We start from the raw sequence: 18230 nt of genomic DNA, 5'->3' as shown, positions 1-18230 counted from the left end.
GGTTAGCCAGGATGGTCTCGATCTTTTTTTTTTTTTTTTTTTTTTTTTTTTTTGAGACGGAGTCTCGCTCTGTCGCCCAGGCTGGAGTGCAGTGGCGCAATCTCGGCTCACTGCAAGCTCCGCCTCCCGGGTTCACGCCATTCTCCTACCTCAGCCTCCCGAGTAGCTGGGACTACAGGCGCCCGCCACTGCGCCCGGCTAATTTTTTTCTATTTTTTTAGTAGAGACGGGGTTTCACCATGGTCTCGATCTCCTGACCTTGTGATCCGCCCGCCTCGGCCTCCCAAAGTGCTGGGATTACAGGCGTGAGCCACCGCGCCCGGCCGATGGTCTCGATCTTTTGACCTCGTGATCCGCCCATCTCGGCCTCCCAAAGTGCTGGGATTACAGGCTTGAGCCACCCCGCCCGGCCCAATTTTTTGTATTTTTAGAAGAGACGGGGTTTCACTGTGTTAGCAAGGATGGTGTCGATCAAGGTGGTCTCGATCTCCTGACCTCGTGATCCGCCTGCGTTGACCTCTTAAAGTGCTGGGATTACAGGCATGAGCCACCACGCCCAGCCACTTTTTTTTTTGAGACAGAGTCTCACTCTGTTGCCTAGGCTGGAGTGCGGTGACTCCATCTTGGCTCACTGCAGCCTCTACCTTTAGTAGAGACGAGGTTTCACCATGTTGCCCAGGCTGATGTTGAACTCCTGACCTCAGGTGATCCACTTGCCTCAGCCTACCAAAGTACTGGGATTACAGGTGTGAGCCAGTATGCCTGGCCCACCTGGCTAATTTTTGGCTCACTGCAACCTTTGCCTCCCGGCTTCAAGCGATTCTCCTGCCTCCGGTTCCCGAGTAGCTGAAATTACAAGCGTGCACCACTATGCCTAGCTAATTTTTGTATTTTTAGTAGAGATGCAGTTTCACCACATTGGCCAGGCTGGTCTCGAACCCCTGACCTCAAGTGATGCGCCCGCCTCGCTAATTTTTAAATGCTTCTGTGGAGATGGAGTCTTAATGTCTTGCCCAGGGTGGTCTCAAACTCCTGGCTTCAAGAGCTCTTCCTGCTTGGCCTCTCAAAGTGCTGAGGTTATAGGTGTGAGAGACAGCACTTGGCTCCAGGGTCGTCTTTGTTTAAAAGCAAATTAACATGAAGTCTAGTTAATTATTGAAGTCTCATGCATATATTAGAGGTTGCAGAAGGGGAGAGTGAGAAAGAAGGTAGATGTCATTTCCTCTAGTCTTTATTGCTAGTATTGTATTTGCTTGAGGACGTGGTAGTCTGAGCAGCAAAAGAACAATCTCTCTGACGTGTCCTCCTCTATTACTCTATTAGTAGTCCTACTCTATTACTGATATGTAACATGGGACAGAGAGAAAGAACATCTGATAGTATCAACCACTTTTTATTCCTGAGCTGCCTCAGCTGGCAAGGTAGTTTTTTGTATTTTTGAGGCAAGGTTTCACTGTCACCCAGGCTGGACTGCAGTGGTGTGGTCTCAGCTCATTGCAACCTCTGCTTCCTGGGCTCAAGTGATCCTCCTGCCTTAGCACCCCAAGGAGCTGAGACTATAAGCGTGTGCTACCACACTTGGCAAATTTTTGTACTTTTTGTAGAGATAGTGTTTCGCTCTATTGCCTAGGCTGGTCTTGAACTTTTGGATGCAAGCAATCCACCCACCCTCAGCCTTTTTTTTTTTTTTTTTTTTTTTTTTTTTGAGACAGAGTCTCGCTCTGTCGCCCAGGCTGGAGTGCAGTGGCGCGATCTCGGCTCACTGCAAGCTCCGCCTCCCGGGTTCACGCCATTCTCCTGCCTCAGCCTCCCGAGTAGCTGGGACTACAGGCGCCCGCCACCTCGCCCGGCTAGTTTTTTGTATTTTTTTTTTTTTTTTTTAGTAGAGATGGGGTTTCACCGTGTTAGCCAGGATGGTCTCGATCTCTTGACCTTGTGATCCGCCCGTCTTGGCCTCCCAAAGTGCTGGGATTACAGGCTTGAGCCACCGCGCCCGGCCCGCCCTCAGCCTTTCAAAGTGCTGGGATTACCACCATAAGCCACTATGCCTGCCTGGCAAGGAAGTTTTATATCAACTTTTAAGATACATCTCTCTTCTCTTTTTGTCATTCTTTCTTTAGGTGGCTCTGGTAGGCGAGGAGGAAGGTTTTCTGCTCAAGGAATGGGGTAAGTTTCATTCATCTAATGTCTTAATTTTTTTTCCCTTAAAAATTACTGTAGGGAGCCTTAACCAGAATGATCAGAATGATTTCTAGACTATATGGTCAAAAAGATGTGAGGACTTAGGACTCATTTCTTAGGGATAAACCTTTACCACCTGGATCATTACCTATATTTTATATATCTTTATTTGAATCAATACACCTGTTATTTTCTCAGAATGTCTTAGATATATGTTGAGATTATACCATGAAATTTTGGGTAGAGTGATAAGAGAAAAAGTAGGTAACACACAGGATTATAGAATGGGGCCATGATAGATTTGTACTAGAAAGGATGCAGTCAAGATTTTGATTCTTTGAGTTAATATTTGCCAAAGCTGCTTAGAGGTCAAAGACTCTAAGTTTTATTTTTTCCAGAACCTTTAACCCAGCTGATTATGCAGAGCCAGCCAATACTGATGATAACTATGGCAATAGTAGCGGCAATACGTGGAACAACACTGGCCACTTTGAACCAGATGATGGGACGAGTGAGTGACCATTTATCATTCATTTCTTGTCTCGGGGAATCTAAGGAAATAGTTTTTTTGTGGTTATAGTTACATTAAAATGTGGAGGAATAGTATTTGGTTATGGAGATAGGGTGAGAAAGGGCTGGCAATTGTATTACTATGTGTACTGTTTATGTAACGTGCATATGGGCACATTACGCATGCTATTTCAGTTAATGCTGCTTTATATTGTATGAAATAGTCAATATTTATCATCACTTTCCAGATGACAAAACTAAGGCTGAAAGAGAGGTTATAAATTTGCTAGCATTTGAACTCAGTGTTGTTTGACCCTGAAAGTCCATGCCCTTTCAATTATACTATGGCATGCTATTAGGTCCAAGTGTATTTTCTAGTGTTTATGTTAGGGTAGCTTTGCCTTTTGAAAAGATAGCCAGAATGAATTAATCAAGCCACTGCTTGTAAAGATGAACAAGGCCCAGAATCAAAGTCCACACTATCCATTTATTTGTTTTCTGTTACTGAGATAAGACTATCCTTTTTTTCCCTTTATTTTTGGGACACATCAGTATCTGAATAAAAAGATTTTGAAATCTCTCTAGTCTTTCTGGTGCCCCGTTGAACAGCCTTCTTGGTGTGATGGAGTATTCAGGATTGGAATAAGATTACTTTTTTGTTAACTGACTTTGGTGCCTGTGTCTGGGCTGGGTATAAATGTTTAAGGATATGTTAAGCTGTCGTATACACCTAAGATGTGTTTGGGGGTGGATACGTGTGCCACTTTTAATAAGAGCAGTTCATTTTAGTAAGAAAACTCTGGTGTACTTTCTTGAACAGCTGCCTTATTCTGGCTGAGCTAACACATGAGAGCCTAAGGCTTTTTCTCCTCTTACAAAGGGGGATGAGTAGGGCCTGAAGTAGGCTCTTTGACTCCTTACCTGTTTAAATTTGCCTTGTCGCCTTTCTCAGATACGTGACCTCTGGGCCTTTAGGAGAGCCTTTGGCACAAATAGCTTCTCACCTTTTTCCTACAATATATTATTCCTGAGACTCTGAATGTTGTCTGCTTTTTGTTCGCCAAGTTGCTATCTTACAAATTCATTTTTAACATATTTCATGGGTGGAGGCTGAAGTTGAATTATAGGTATCTTTGAATTTCTGCATTGTTTAGTTATAAAATGTCCTGTTACAGTTTAACTTACTATACTTTGGAGACATTAGAACTGCTCTTCATTCATCTATTGATGGCTTTGTAGAGGCGGTAGTAGCAGTCTATAACAAATAAGTTACTGTTTTTGAGCTCTAGCTTATTCCTGGGTATTTGGCTTTTTATCTTTGGCAGGTAAGATGGCAGAAGTTGAAAAGTTTGTTTTTAGTTGTGAATGGAAATTCAGGCATCGGGTCCTAGTCCTTAGCCTTAGCTGTCTTCAGTAAGGATCTGGTTGGGTACACAGGGAAGGGTAAAGTGTGTGTATTAATTTCTACTGAGTAGAAAAGGAAGCAGATGTGGAAGGCTGGAATTGGAAATCTGATTTGTGGCTGAATGTGATGCCACTATCATCTTACTAGCGTCAAAGTGTTGATTATAGCTTCATGAATTCCCATTGTTGTTCATTTCCTTTTTTTTTTTTTTTTTCTTCTTTTCTGTTTTTCTTTTTTGAGATAGTCTTGTTTTGTCACTCAGGCTGGAGTGCAGTAGCGCGATCTTGGCTCATTGCAGCCTCTGCCTCCCGAGTTCAATCTGTTCTCATGTCTTAGCCTCCTGAGTAGCTGGGACTACAGGTGCACGCCACCACGCCTGGCTAATTTTTGTATTTTTAGTAGAGATGGGGTTTCACCATGTTGGCCAGGCTGGTCTCAAACTCCTGACCTCAAGTGATCCACCTGCCTTGGCCTCCCAAAGTGCTGGTGATTACAGGTGTGAGTCACCACACCTGGCCATTGTTAATTTCATGGTATGAACATACCTTCATGCATGGTCTCTTTGTGTTTTCCTGATAGCAAACTTCAATTTCCCCTTTAAATTAAAAAAAAAAAATCCAAGCCTACCCTTAAAATTTCCACAGGTACAATGGGAATTATGTATTTGGGCAGACATTCTCATTTACAAGCAAAATTTCACTGGTGGTTTTTTCTTTTCTTTTTTGTTTCAGGACTTAATTTCATTGGGGTTGAGGGGTCAAATTATCCCCAGAAATTTGAGACTGCTCCTGGTATGATACATCCAGGTGCCTAACTGCCCCGGACATTTTTGTAGATTTTTATGAGCTGTAATATCTGTGGATAGGTCATTTTTCTATCTTTCTTTTTCTCTTTCTGCCTTTTCCACTCATTTTTCTGTGTCCACTTTTCTTTCTGTTCACTTAATGAATATTTGACAATTACACTGATTGCTTTCTGCTAATGGAACGGAAACCCTCGTCTGTTGTTTAGAGCATTTCCATCTTTACTGTTCCTTAATGCTTCCTTAGATCTCTCTTCTTCAGCCATGACCGTGTATCCTGAATAGGAACATATCAGTTAGGTATCTACATTCCTCCTTTCCATCCCAGTTGAAGTCATCAGTGTGCAGAAAAAAATTCTTGCATCAAAAGCTTAGATTAGATAACTTGTTAGATCACATCTAACTCTAGGATTGTGTATAAGTGCTAACTCATCTTGGATTCCATCGAGCCAGGATAAGATGGATGTCATTGAGAAGAAAGTGTGGTATCAATGAAGGAGGAGAAAATAATCTGATTTGTAACTTGTCTGTACTGATATTGGACTTTGGTTTCGTGAATGTTGTCATTATTAAGTGGTTTGGGATTTCCCTGGTGCAATTTAAATATTTTCCTGGGGAAGTCTTTACAATGAATGTATTTTCCTTTAATAAATAATATTTTTGCATTATTCAATGTTTAGAAGAATTTTAGATGGGTTTTGTGTTAGAATACTTCTAATGTGGTGTTAGAATACTTCTCTTCAGTGGCGCAGTATCTGAATGTGAGACTTTTCATTCTTACAAGCTTTTTCCAGTAGGAGGGAAGGATTGAAGAGTTATTTAATATATATTATCCTGGCAAGAAAATAAGGGTGCTCTTGTCCCTTCTTTAGACAGGTTCTTGTTTTTACTATGCCTTTGGCTAAAGGGAAGAATCCTGGTTCTAAAAGAAATTCTCACCCTTATTTTTTAAGAAAGGGCATTTTTTCTTTCTGAAAGTACATGTATACATGAAGCACAAAAAAGGAATGTGGAAGGTGGCTTGATTGCTTTTGGATTTCTCCAGTAGAAACTGTATCCCAGCTTTGGTTTACCAACAAACACAAGGAGAGTGTATACTCCGATTGTCTGTGCCATGACCACAGCAGGTCAGATTTCAAGTTCTATATGAGTAGGGTTAGGACAATATCATTGATACTTGATTTTTCAGTCTTGTTCATTATCTTTTGAAGAGAACAGCTCTATATGGGGCTTTTCTTATATAGTTAAACCAATAAGATCTATAAACTTGACTTCTGCTGAGTATGCATTTTTAATCCAATTCTCATAGCAGATAGTTTTCAGTGCCCTCAGTTCGGGTTTCAAATCCACCCTTCTTCACTGCTCTTTCACTATTAGGTGGTAACCATTTGTGTTTCTCTATCAGTGCTACTATCCTTCGGACTGCCTGCAGTTTTTTTTGTCTTATACTAGATAAAGAGGTGTAGTTATGGTTTAAATTGGTTGCTGCCATTTCACTGAATTGACCACTAAATCGACCTGAGGGCCTTAAAGATACTGCTTCGAGCATTGGGTGGTTGTCTGTCTGCCGCCCCCAACGCCCATCCCTGCTTTATAACAAAAACTGAAAGTAGCTGTGAAATCATCATCTTATTAAAACCCTGGTACTCTGAGGTATCCCTTTCTAAAGAGGTTTTCCCTATCTTTGAAGCCCAAGAATTTCTTTTTGTTTTGTTTTGTTTTTGTTTGTTTGTTTTAAGACAGGGTTTCACTCTTGTTGCCCAGGCTGGAGTGCAATGGCGCAATCTCGGCTCACTGCAACCTCCACCTCCTAGGTTCAAGCCATTCTTCTGCCTCAGCCTCCTGAGTAGCTGGAATTACAGGCATGCGCCACGACGCCTGGCTAATTTTTGTATTTTTAGTAGAAATAGGGTTTCGCCACGTTGGTCAGGCTGGTCTGGAACTCCCGACCTCAAGTGATCCACCCACCTCGGCCTCCCAAAGTACTGGGATTACAGGCATGAGCTACCGCGCCTGGCCGCCTTCTGATTACTAAATTTTAGTCATACTTTTGGCAGCCAAAAAAATTAATACATTGATGTTTTCTACACGTTTTGTACTGGCATTTAATAGTGAAGTTACTTCAATATTTTTCTTTATTCTCAGGTGCGTGGAGGACTGCAACAGAGGAGTGGGGGACTGAAGATTGGAATGAAGATGTAGGTATTCCCAGGTCATTCCTCACTAATGCCTTCTATCCCTAAGTGTTGTTTAGGGATAGAAAATGGGTATGTTTCTACCCCTCAAAATTCACCCTTAAGATTCTGACCCAAAACTTTTACATCCAAAATAGTGTTCTGAGCCAGAACATTTCACATATGTTATATGAAGGAGACTGGGCATGAACAGGACTCTGTGGAACCACACTATGGAAAGGGCAAGTGCACTTGTGTAAGTCCAATATCTGATTGTCGGATTTATCCCAGGAAGAGATTGGTGGTTGGGTAGGGCACCAGAAGTGGAGTTAGGCAGGGAGTGCATTGAGTAACAGCTGCTGGTGGTACATGACTACTTGGTGCTTTTAAGTATTTCCTTTAAGGTCCTGTAATGGATTGGCAGTGGATACAAAGCTAGTGTTGTGGTACCAAATCCTCAAACTTGTAATCTGGTTGACTCTGGAACCCTTGTATTTATTTGAAGCCCAACTGTATAATTGTGATTGAGATAAATATCTGTCAAGCTATCTGCCAGCTTGACTCAACTTGGAAACCTCATAGATGGGTGGCACGTAAACAAGCTCTATGAATTCATTTGAATACTACCTGAGTAAGAATTTTGCTGATTCCTGGTCACAGTCAAGCTTTTGCTATGAATTATGGTTTTCATTGATCGTGGATAAACTTTTGTTTTAACATTTTTAATCTGTGTACTTTTCTATACTTTCGCGTAGTTAGGCAAGACAGCTTTTGTGATAAGAGGAAATGACGTGAAGACTGTTTTGGTTGCCAGTTCTGGGTTTTTTAAATTTCAGAGGCATCAGCATCACAGGGTGATTATTTTCTATTGTATAATCAACGAACTAGACTGCTTTGTGAAAATGGGAAAATTATGTTCCTTTCTGAGATTTGGCTTGTCTGCTTAAGCAACTTTCAGAGAATGATACATGGTGTTGGGTATTAAGGGGAGAGTGGATTCTCTGTGCTTTAGCGATTTTAATCAAGAAATAAAACCGAAACCCAAATCAACTTTTGAATAGTAGGAAAAGTTAATCCCTGCATTTGCTTACCTAAGTTTGATGCCTTAATAGTGGAAAGACTAGATGTCACAAAGTCAAATATTAAGGTAAAAATAACATCTAGTTAAAACGATCTCCGAAAAAAACCTTAATTCACCAGTATTTGGGCCCTTACTGCTCAAAAGTCAAAAATGAACTTCTTTTATTTCTTCATCTTGGTTATGATCTTTCTTTGGGAGGGGTGGAGCTGTGAAGGGAGCAGTAGAATACAAGTGTGCTTTGGGTAGAGGTGGGAATTGGGAACTGTAATGGGAAAATATAGAGGGATTTTCTTTTTTTTTTTTTTTTTTTGTCTAGTATCCCTGTAAGCTCAGTATGCATATGATCATGTGACTTCACTATATTTTATTGGGTTCCTTGGTTCTACTCTTTCTTTGGCTAAAACCATTGAGGATATATTGAACGGCTTGAAAGTCAATCCATTCAGGATTCCTCAGGGTAGATAGTTTTCTCTTTATAGGGCTTTCACCTTTTCTTGATGTTTAATTCCCCTTACCTATGCCAGGTTTCTGACTGTAGCATCCTTGACACCAAGAGTGACTAATCCCTCTGTTTTCCAGCTTTCTGAGACCAAGATCTTCACTGCCTCTAACGTGTCTTCAGTGCCTCTGCCTGCGGAGAATGTGACAATCACTGCTGGTCAGAGGCAAGTGTGCAGTAGAATTTATTACCATTTCTTTAAACATATCTGCTAACTGTAAGGAGGAGTGGCACTGGCCTTTGTAAACTCCCATGGTGTCAGTAATAATGATAACCAAATTACATTACATTCCTCTTAAGTTGATGGAGAGACTTCTTTTTTTTTTCTTTTTTTTTTTTTTTTGAGATAGAGTCTTACTCTGTCAGCCAGTCTAGAGTGCAGTGGCACGATCTCGGCTCACTGCAACCTCCGCCTCCTGGGCTCAAGCAATTCTCCTGCCTCAGTCTCCCGAGTAGCTGAGATTATAGGCATGTGCCACCACGCCTGGCTAATTTTTCTATTTTTAGTAGAGATGGTGTTTCACCATGTTTACCAGGCTGGTCTCGAACTCCTGACCTCAGGTAATCTGCCCACCTCTGCCTCCCAAAGTGGCTGGGATTACAGGCGTGAGCCACCGTGCCCGGCCAGTTGATGGAGAGACTTCTAAAACTTAGTACTAGTTAATCTACTGAATGGAAGTTTATATGTTACAATTTTAAAGTTGATTCTCCCCACAAATAGCACTTTAATTACAAAGATCAGCCTTTCATATCACCAGCATTGAGTATATAACTTGCCTTGAAGTAAGTCAGGGAAAGAAGAGCCAAAAGTAGAAATGTTTTCATTTATTTCTGATTTTTTTAGAACCGTTCAGTAGTTTCTTCTCCTGTTCTCTGAGCCCACTGACTATAATGGTCGCTTTTTTCCTTTGGATCAGCAGGATCCAGCTAATAAACATTTTAGAATTTGAATCTCTAGGGATCAGTGGTAGGAGATACACTCTTCAGGGAATATTTTTAATTCCCTGGAAACTTCTTGGATTTTTTCTAGACCTGGGCCTGATAGCTCAAAAATTCAGTTTGACATTACCCAGAGTTAGTGCAGACCCCACAAGTTGAAGGCTCAGTTCCACAAGACTGCCTCAGCTTCAGAGGTTCTGCCAGCCAGCTACGAATTTGGAGGTTCCCATCACCCCCTTATCAAGTTTGATGACTCACTGGAATGACTGTGAACTCAGGAGTTTTACTTGCCATTACTGTTTTGTTTTTGAGATGGAGTCTTGCTTTGTCACCCAGGCTGGAGTGCAGTGGTGTGATCTTGGCTCACTACAACCTTCACCTCCTGGGTTCAAGCCATTCTTCTGCCTCAGCCTCCCAAGTAGCTGGGATTACAGGCATGCACCACTATGCCCAGCTAATTTTTCATTTTTAGTAGAGGTGGCATTTCACCATATTGGCCAGCCTGACCTCTGGTGATCCACCTACCTCTGCCTCCCAGAGTGCTGGGATTACAGGTGTGAGCCACTGCACCTGGGCCATTATTGGTTTATTGTAAAGGTACAACTCAGGAACAGCCAAGTGGAAGAAATGCACAGGGCAAGGTATGAATGGGTGTGTGGGTGGGGCACACACACCTTCCTTGTCTTCTGCAGGTATCCTGAAGCTCTCCAAATCTTATTGTTACGAGTTTTATTACCGAGGCATGATTGATTAAATCATTGGCCATTGGTGATTGGACTTAATAGCCATCTCCCCTACACCCCTGGAATTTGGTGGGATTGGGAGGGGCTTCTGAAAGTTCCAACCCTCTTACCTGGTCTTTCTCTTTTTGAGATAGTCTCACTCTGTTGCCCAGGTTGGAGTGCAGTGGCACAATCTTGGCTCACTGCAACCTTTGCCTCCCAGGTTCAAGTGATTCTCCTGCCTCAGCCTCCTGAGTAGCTGGGATAATAGGCACCCACCACCATGCCTGGCTAATTTTTGTATTTTTAGTAGGGTTTTACCATGTTGGCCAGGCCAGTCTGAAACTCCTGACATCAACTAATCCATCTGCCTCGGCTTCCCAAAGTGCTGGGATTACAGGTGTGAGCCACCTTGCCCAGCCTTATCTGGTCTTTCTAGTGACCAGCCCTCATCCTGAAGCTATCTGGGGCCCCACCCTGGGCTACCTCATTAGCGTAAATTCAGGTATGGTTGAAAGAAGTGTATTATGAATAACAAAGGACACTATCACTTAGGAAGTTCTAAATGTTTTAGGAGCTCTGTGCCAGGAACAAGTATATATTATACCACAGGTAACTTTTGAAATTTTACGAAAATTGCGGGAAAAAATATCTTCCAAACTTCCCCTGTTCTAAAGCCATTTGAATATTCCAGTGTTCTGGTATATGATTTTCTATTTTAGGAATTGGTGATGACAGGTATTCAGTATAAAAATCATGGATAAGTACTTCTAAGTTTTGGCTCAGTTATTGAGCTGCCGCATTAAAACTAGCATTTGAGGCCAGGCGCGGTGGCTCACACCTGTAATCCCAGCACTTTGGGAGGCCAAGGTGGGCAGATCACGAGGTCAGGAGATTGAGACCATCCTGGCTAACACAGTGAAACCCCCATCTCTACTAAAAATAAAATAAAATAAAAAATTAGCCAGGCATGGTGGCGGGTGTCTGTAGTCCCAGCTACAGGCTGAGGCCAAAGAATGGCGTGAACGTGGGAGGCAGAGCTTGCAGTGAGCCGAGTGCCACTGCACTCCAACCACTGCACTCCAGCCTGGGTGACAGAGAGAGACTCTGTCTCAAAAAAAAAAAAAAAAAATTTTGATATTTCATTAAATTAATAACTTAAAAAATTAATCATTATTATTGGCAACATCAGTGGAATTCAGCTATATACTATAGTGGCTCTTATGCATCAGTTATTTTGGGAAATTAAGCATTTCAAGGCTTTGTGTTTGAGCCCTAAAAGGGCTAGAAGAAGCCCTAGCAAGTGGCTTCATTTTGATCTAATCTGATTTGAGTGTTGGGGAATGTTAGCATGTTCAGTCATTATTCATCAAGATCCCTTCCCTTCCCCACTAGAATTGACCTTGCTGTTCTGCTGGGGAAGACACCATCTACAATGGAGAATGATTCATCTAATCTGGATCCGTCTCAGGCTCCTTCTCTGGCCCAGCCTCTGGTGTTCAGTAATTCGAAGCAGACTGCCATATCACAGCCTGCTTCAGGGAACACATTTTCTCATCACAGTATGGTGAGTAGGAAACATGGTTTGTCCTAATCAAACCTTCCTGCTAATCCTAACACACATACGTGGTTCTTTCCAAAGATAGTCAGGTTTTTGGTAGATGAAGCATCCTCTTTGTTTTCTTAAGCAGACTTGGATGTAGAGATGTTTGAGTTGGGTAATAGGGGATAGCTCTAAGAGAGGACTTAGTTCTGGACAGACTGAATATTCTTACAAGAATAAGTTAACATCATTTATTGACTACTCATTGTGCTGAATGAATACTGTTTGCCATTGAGAGAAAATCAATGACATAAACTTGTCAATTCATTTTAATCCTTTTGCAGCCCTCATTAAACTCTGATGGGAGATTGTAGCAGTTCCCCATTTCTTGATGGGGCAGAATTTGTCTTCTGTATTTACTTAAGCTAGATATTTGTAGACAAGGCCTCCAGAAACCTATGGTCTTCCCATTTCTGCCACTTACTAGCTGTGTCTCCATTTCTACGTAAGTGGAGATAAAAGTGCTAGTCCTTTCCGTCTCCCCAAAGGTGGCTATACAAGTGTGGTTTCAGTAGTGGTATTATGAATAACTTAGAACATTTATGGCACATTACTTGTTGACTCAGAGCATTTAAAACATTCAAGGTCATTAACTACATCAAAGGAATCATTTAAACAAAGATGCTTAGAATCATTTAAACTAAGCAAGTACCAGTTTTCTCATAGTCAGTGAGTCCTAAGAAGTACTGCTTTTTCTTTTTTTCTCTTTTTCTCTCCTGTCTGTTTATTTTTTGATGGAGGGATACTAAAGTTGTAAGAGGTAAGCAGACCGTGTGTGCATATAATTTTATTTTTCCAGTTAGAGTAATTAGTTTAACTAGAAAACTGCCAAGCTAGCTACTAATTCAGAACTCGGTCAGTTTTTAACTGTGTCTTAAAATGTTTTTTGTGTGTGTTAACTTAGTAATTTGGTGGTCAATGTCCTGCCACATCTGAAAGGTAACAGGTGAGAAGAGGTGGGAGAAGGGAAATGGAGAGAAGTGTTGGGATTAAGTAGAAAAAGAGGAAAGAAAATAACACCAAGATTGTAAGAAGGTGTAATGAAGATCAAGAAATAACTACCAACCCTTAAGATAAATGACTGGAAAATGTGGTTATGTGATCTATGTCTCTTAATTGTTAATTGCCCTCTTAATGTCTGAAATTGTGAAAATTTACAACGAAATCAGACTTTTGATATCAAAAAGACGTTTTCAGCTGGGGACAGTGGCACACTCTTGTAGTCTCAGCTACTCTGGAGGCTAAAGTGGGAAGATTGCTTGAGACTAGGAGTTCAAGACTATAGTGAGCTATGAGCTCGTCACTGTACTCCAGCCTGGGTGACAGAATGAAACCCTTTATCTAAAAAAATTTTTTTAAATTTATTTATTTAGAGACAGAGTTTCACTCTTGTTGCCTAGGCTGGAGTGCAATGGCGCGATCTTGGCTCACCCAACCTCCGCCTCCTGGGTTCAAGCAATTCTCCTGCCTCAGCCTCCTGAGTAGCTGGGGTTACAGGCGCCCGCCACCACGCTCGGCTAATTTTGTATTTTTAGTAGAGACAGGGTTTCACCATGTTGGTCAGGCTGGTTTCAAACTCCTGACCTGAGGTGATCTGCCCACCTCAGCCTCCCAAAGTGCTGGGATTACAGGCGTGAGCCACTGCATTCGGCGCAGTGATTACTCTTTAGAACTTGTATGTACATGGAGAAAACAATCAAATCATACTGACTCGTTACTTGATTGTCTAGTATAGAAGTTGGGATGCCCTTTAACTTTCCCTTTTTGCCTCTGTGCTAGTTATTAGCAGCATCGAGATGAGGCTCCACTTAGTTGTGTTTCTTTTGAGTTTTTTTAATGAGAAGGGCAAGGACCTTAATGGCTAAAGTAAAATCTTACATTACGTTTATGTTAATTTTATTGGTTGATTTAAAATTTTTCGGCCGGGTGCGGTGGCTCACACCTGTAATCCCAGCACTTTGGGAGGCCGAGGCAGGTGGATCACGAGGTCAGGAGATTGAGACCATCCTGGCTAACACAGTGAAACCCCGTCTCTACTAAAAATACAAAAAATTAGCCAGGTGTGGTGGCCAGTGCCTGTAGTCTCAGCTACTCGGGAGGCTAAGGCAGGAGAATGGCGTGAACCCGGGAGGCGGAGCTTGCAGTGAGCTGAGATAGCGCCACTTCTCTCCAGCCTGGACAACAGAGCGAGACTCCGTCTCAAAAAAAAAAAAAATTCTCCAGTCAGCAGAATTTTATCCCTGAGAAGCAGGAAGAAGGAAGTAATGATGATATAAAACTTATATAAAGTTTTAATGGCTCTCTTTTTTGAGTGATGACTTTGTGCCATGCATGTATTAAGTGCTTTAATTTATTTAATCCTCATACAGCTTTACTTTTATTCCTATTTCCAGATGAGGAAAGTGAGGCAAAGAGAGATTAAAAAATAATTTTTCCAAGCTTACATAGCCAGGATTTCAATCTAAGACAGTTTGACTCTAGGTCCTATACTCTAGTGGACTACGCTGTATACCCAGTGTGACAGTATTCTTTACTTGCTTGATCTATACTGGCACTCTGTCTGGATAAGTGTCTCTATGAGTAGCTGAACAAGGTTACTGGCTGTAGGTTTCTCTCATCTCTTTATTGATCTACAGGTGAGCATGTTAGGGAAAGGATTTGGTGATGTCGGTGAAGCTAAAGGCGGCAGTACTACGGGCTCCCAGTTCTTGGAGCAATTCAAGACTGCCCAAGCCCTGGCTCAGTTGGCAGCTCAGCATTCTCAGTCTGGAAGCACCACCACCTCCTCTTGGGACATGGGCTCAACGACACAATCCCCATCACTGGTGCAGTATGGTGAGAAGATGGAAAGTGACTTGAATCTTTAAAGCATTGGAGCATTACTGTCAAGAGGCTAGCAGGGGGAGGGGGTGGAGAATGTGTCCTGAAGTGAAGAAAAGGGGAAGCTAGTTGATTACCTTCCTACACGTATTTCCCCTAACCAGATAAGCTGAATTCAGAAAGTTGGGGAATAATAAAATTTGAGGCTATATATTTCTCATCAGATTTAGAGGCTGGGCATGGTAGCTTACACCTGTAATCTTAGCACTTTGGGAGGCTGAAGTGGGAGTACAGCCTGAGCCTAGGAAAAATCGTTTTCAATTAGCTGAGCGTGGTGGTGTGCACCTGTGATCCCAGCTCCTAGGGAGGCTGAGGCAGGAGAATTGCCTGAGCCCAGGAAGTTGAGGTTGCAGTGAGCTGTGTTTGCACCACTGTACATTAGCCTGGGCTGCAGAGCTAGTGTGTAGCTAGCTTTTCTCAAAAAAAAAAAAAAAAAAAAATTTAACCATATACATATTTGCAGTCTTCTGTTGATTGGGGTTTTAATTATTATTCTCCTTAGATTTATCTTCAGTGTTTGAAAATAACATATTGCCTTTAGGTTCATAGACTTCGCCATCTTAAGACTTTATACAGTAAGTCTTCACTTAATGTCATTGATAGGTTCTTGGAAACTGCGACTTTTTGCGAAACATAAGACAAGGTCTCGGCCGGGCGCGGTGGCTCAAGCCTGTAATCCCAGCACTTTGGGAGGCCGAGACGGGCGGATCACGAGGTCAGGAGATCGAGACTATCCTGGCTAACATGGTGAAACCCCATCTCTATTAAGAAATACAAAAAAAACTAGCCAGGCGAGGTGGCGGGCGCCTGTAGTCCCAGCTACTCGGGAGGCTGAGGCCGGAGAATGGCGTGAACCCGGGAGGCGGAGCTTGCAGTGAGCTGAGATCCGGCCACTGCACTCCAGCCTGGGCGACAGAGCGAGACTCCGTCTCAAAAAAAAAAAAAAAAAAAAAAAAGACAAGGTCTCGTTCTGTCATCCAGGCCAGAGTACAGTGGCACTATCTTGGCTCACTGCAGCCTCATCTTCCTGGGCTCAAGCAATCCTCCCACCTGAGCCTCCTGAGTAGCTGGGACCTCAGGCTTGTACCACCATGCCTGGCTAATTTTTTATTTTTTCTGGAGATGGGTTTTCACCATGTTGCCCAGGTGTGTGTCGAACTCTTGGGCTCAAACAATCTGCTGGTCTTGGCCTCCCAAAGTGATGGGATTGCAGGCATGAGCCACTGCGCCTGGCCATTTTTTTTTTTTCTCCTCATCAACATTTTTTTTTTTTTTTTTTGAGACGGAGTCTCGCTGTGTCGCCCAGACTGGGGTGCAGTGGCGCGATCTCGGCTCACTGCAAGCTCCGCCTCCTGGGTTCCCGCCATTCTCCTGCCTCAACCTCCGAGTAGCTGGGACTACAGGCGCCTGCCACCACGCCCAGCTAGTTTTTTGTATTTTTAGTAGAGACAGGGTTTCACCATTTTAGCCAGGGATGGTCTCAATCTCCTGACCTCGTGATCCACCCGCTTCAGCCTCCCAAAGTGCTGGGATTACAGGCTTGAGCCACCGCGCCCGGCCCCTCATCAACATTATAATGAAATCATGTTGAAGGAAACTGTTATTCAAAGATGTGCCATGCATTGTTTTTGCTTAAAGCCAGTTTCCAAGCATCTATGGATGATGTTAAATGAGAACTTGCGGTACTTTAAACTTGGACAATTTGTGCATTCCTTTCTTACACAGGCTGGGTAATGGTGTTGATTTAATTAGGCTTTATTTAAGGATGGATGTAGGCCAGGTGCGGCGGCTCATGCCTGTAATCCCAGCACTTGAGAAGCTGAGGTGGATGGATCACTTGAGGTCAGGAGTTTGAGACCAGCCTGGCCAACGTGATGAAATTCCGTGTCTACCAAAAACACAAAAATTAGCCAGGCATGGTGGCACGCACCTGTAGTCCCAGCTACTCTGAGGCAAGAGAATCGCTTGAACCCAGGAGGTGGATGTTGCAGTGAGCTGAGATTGCGCCATTGCATATTGCATTCCAGCCTGGGTGACAGAGCGAGGCTCCATCTCAAAAAAAAAAAGTAATCCAGTGATTGTCACCTATAGAAATGAGATTAAGCCCCAAAAGAGGGCCTGCTTATATGAGTTTCTGATTTTTACAGTCCTCATTCATGGTGCTAGTGCAGGATAATAGCATTTCCTTGAGATTCATCAGCATCTCTGGCTTCATATTCTGGGTTTCCTCTTGCAGATTTGAAGAACCCAAGTGATTCAACAGTGCACAGCCCCTTTACAAAGCGCCAGGCTTTTACCCCGTCTTCAACCATGATGGAGGTGTTCCTTCAGGAGAAGTCACCTGCAGTGGCTACCTCCACAGCTGCACCTCCACCTCCGTCTTCTCCTCTGCCAAGCAAATCCACATCGGCTCCACAGATGTCGCCTGGATCTTCAGACAACCAGTCCTCTAGCCCTCAGCCAGCTCAGCAGAAACTGAAACAGCAGAAGAAAAAAGCCTCCTTGACTTCTAAGGTACTTAAACTTTTAGGTAGATAACATCTTATGGCAAGGGGTGTGGGGCTTGAGAACTGAGATTAAAAGGTAAGTTTGGAAATTTAAAGGGGAAGGGTTGTTTTAGTCTTTAGTAAGGTTGTATTAAAGCCATTACTTTCTCTTCTCCTTCACCTTTCTCTATAGATTCCTGCTCTGGCTGTGGAGATGCCTGGCTCAGCAGATATCTCAGGGCTAAACCTGCAGTTTGGGGCATTGCAATTTGGGTCAGAGCCTGTCCTTTCTGATTATGAGTCCACCCCCACCACGAGCGCCTCTTCAAGCCAGGCTCCAAGTAGCCTGTATACCAGCACGGCCAGGTAGAGGAAACATTAGCCTTAAGACCTCTCTTATTAACCTTTTACTACTTTTTTAATCTGCGGGTAATTTTTAGAACTCTGGAGAGAGGCCAAGCCTCTCTGCATGACTGGGGGAAAGTAGTAAATCATAGCATTTTGAGTGCTTTAAAACATTATTATTAGGGTTATCTGTAACTAAACAGGTAGAAATATGCCCCCTAGGGGCTGGATGTGATGGCTCACACCTATAATCCCAGCACTTTGGGTGGCCAAGGCAGGAGGATTGCTTGAGGCCAGGAGTTCAAGACCAGCCTGGGCAATATAATGAGTCCCTGTCTCTACAAATTTTTTTTTTTTTTTTAAACACAAGAGTGTCACTCTGTTGCCTAGGCTGGAGTGCAGTGGCACGATTTCAGCTCACTGCAACCTCTGCCATCCGGGTTCAAACGATTCTCCTGCCTCAGCCTCTCGAGTAGCTGGGATTACAGGTGCCCACCACCATAACCAGCAAATTTTTGTATTTTTTAGTAGAGATGGGGTTTTACCATGTTGGCCAGGCTGGTCTAGAACTCATGACCTCAAGCGATCTACCCGCCTTAGCCC

The 18230-nt window shown here is 42.9% G+C and overlaps 1 protein-coding gene across 30 annotated transcripts in view; it reads left to right on the top strand.

Moving 5' to 3' along the window:
• UBAP2L (ubiquitin associated protein 2 like) overlaps positions 1 to 18230 on the top strand; it is a 56761-nt gene that overhangs the window by 18913 nt on the left and 19618 nt on the right. For all 30 annotated transcript variants that reach the window (XM_037997896.2, XM_037997894.2, XM_037997897.2 and 27 more), the window contains exons 7-14: positions 2121 to 2166; positions 2580 to 2692; positions 7044 to 7096; positions 8733 to 8818; positions 11709 to 11880; positions 14553 to 14751; positions 17033 to 17310; positions 17476 to 17648. In XM_037997896.2, the coding sequence (XP_037853824.1) occupies positions 2121 to 2166; positions 2580 to 2692; positions 7044 to 7096; positions 8733 to 8818; positions 11709 to 11880; positions 14553 to 14751; positions 17033 to 17310; positions 17476 to 17648 (1120 nt within the window). The remainder of the gene's footprint in view (positions 1 to 2120; positions 2167 to 2579; positions 2693 to 7043; positions 7097 to 8732; positions 8819 to 11708; positions 11881 to 14552; positions 14752 to 17032; positions 17311 to 17475; positions 17649 to 18230) is intronic.

This window comes from Chlorocebus sabaeus, chromosome 20, assembly GCF_047675955.1.
Source record: "Chlorocebus sabaeus isolate Y175 chromosome 20, mChlSab1.0.hap1, whole genome shotgun sequence".
NCBI classification, from domain to species: domain Eukaryota; kingdom Metazoa; phylum Chordata; class Mammalia; order Primates; family Cercopithecidae; genus Chlorocebus; species Chlorocebus sabaeus.
The sequence above is the reverse complement of the archived record's forward strand: the minus strand, read 5'-3'. Positions and strand labels throughout refer to the sequence as shown.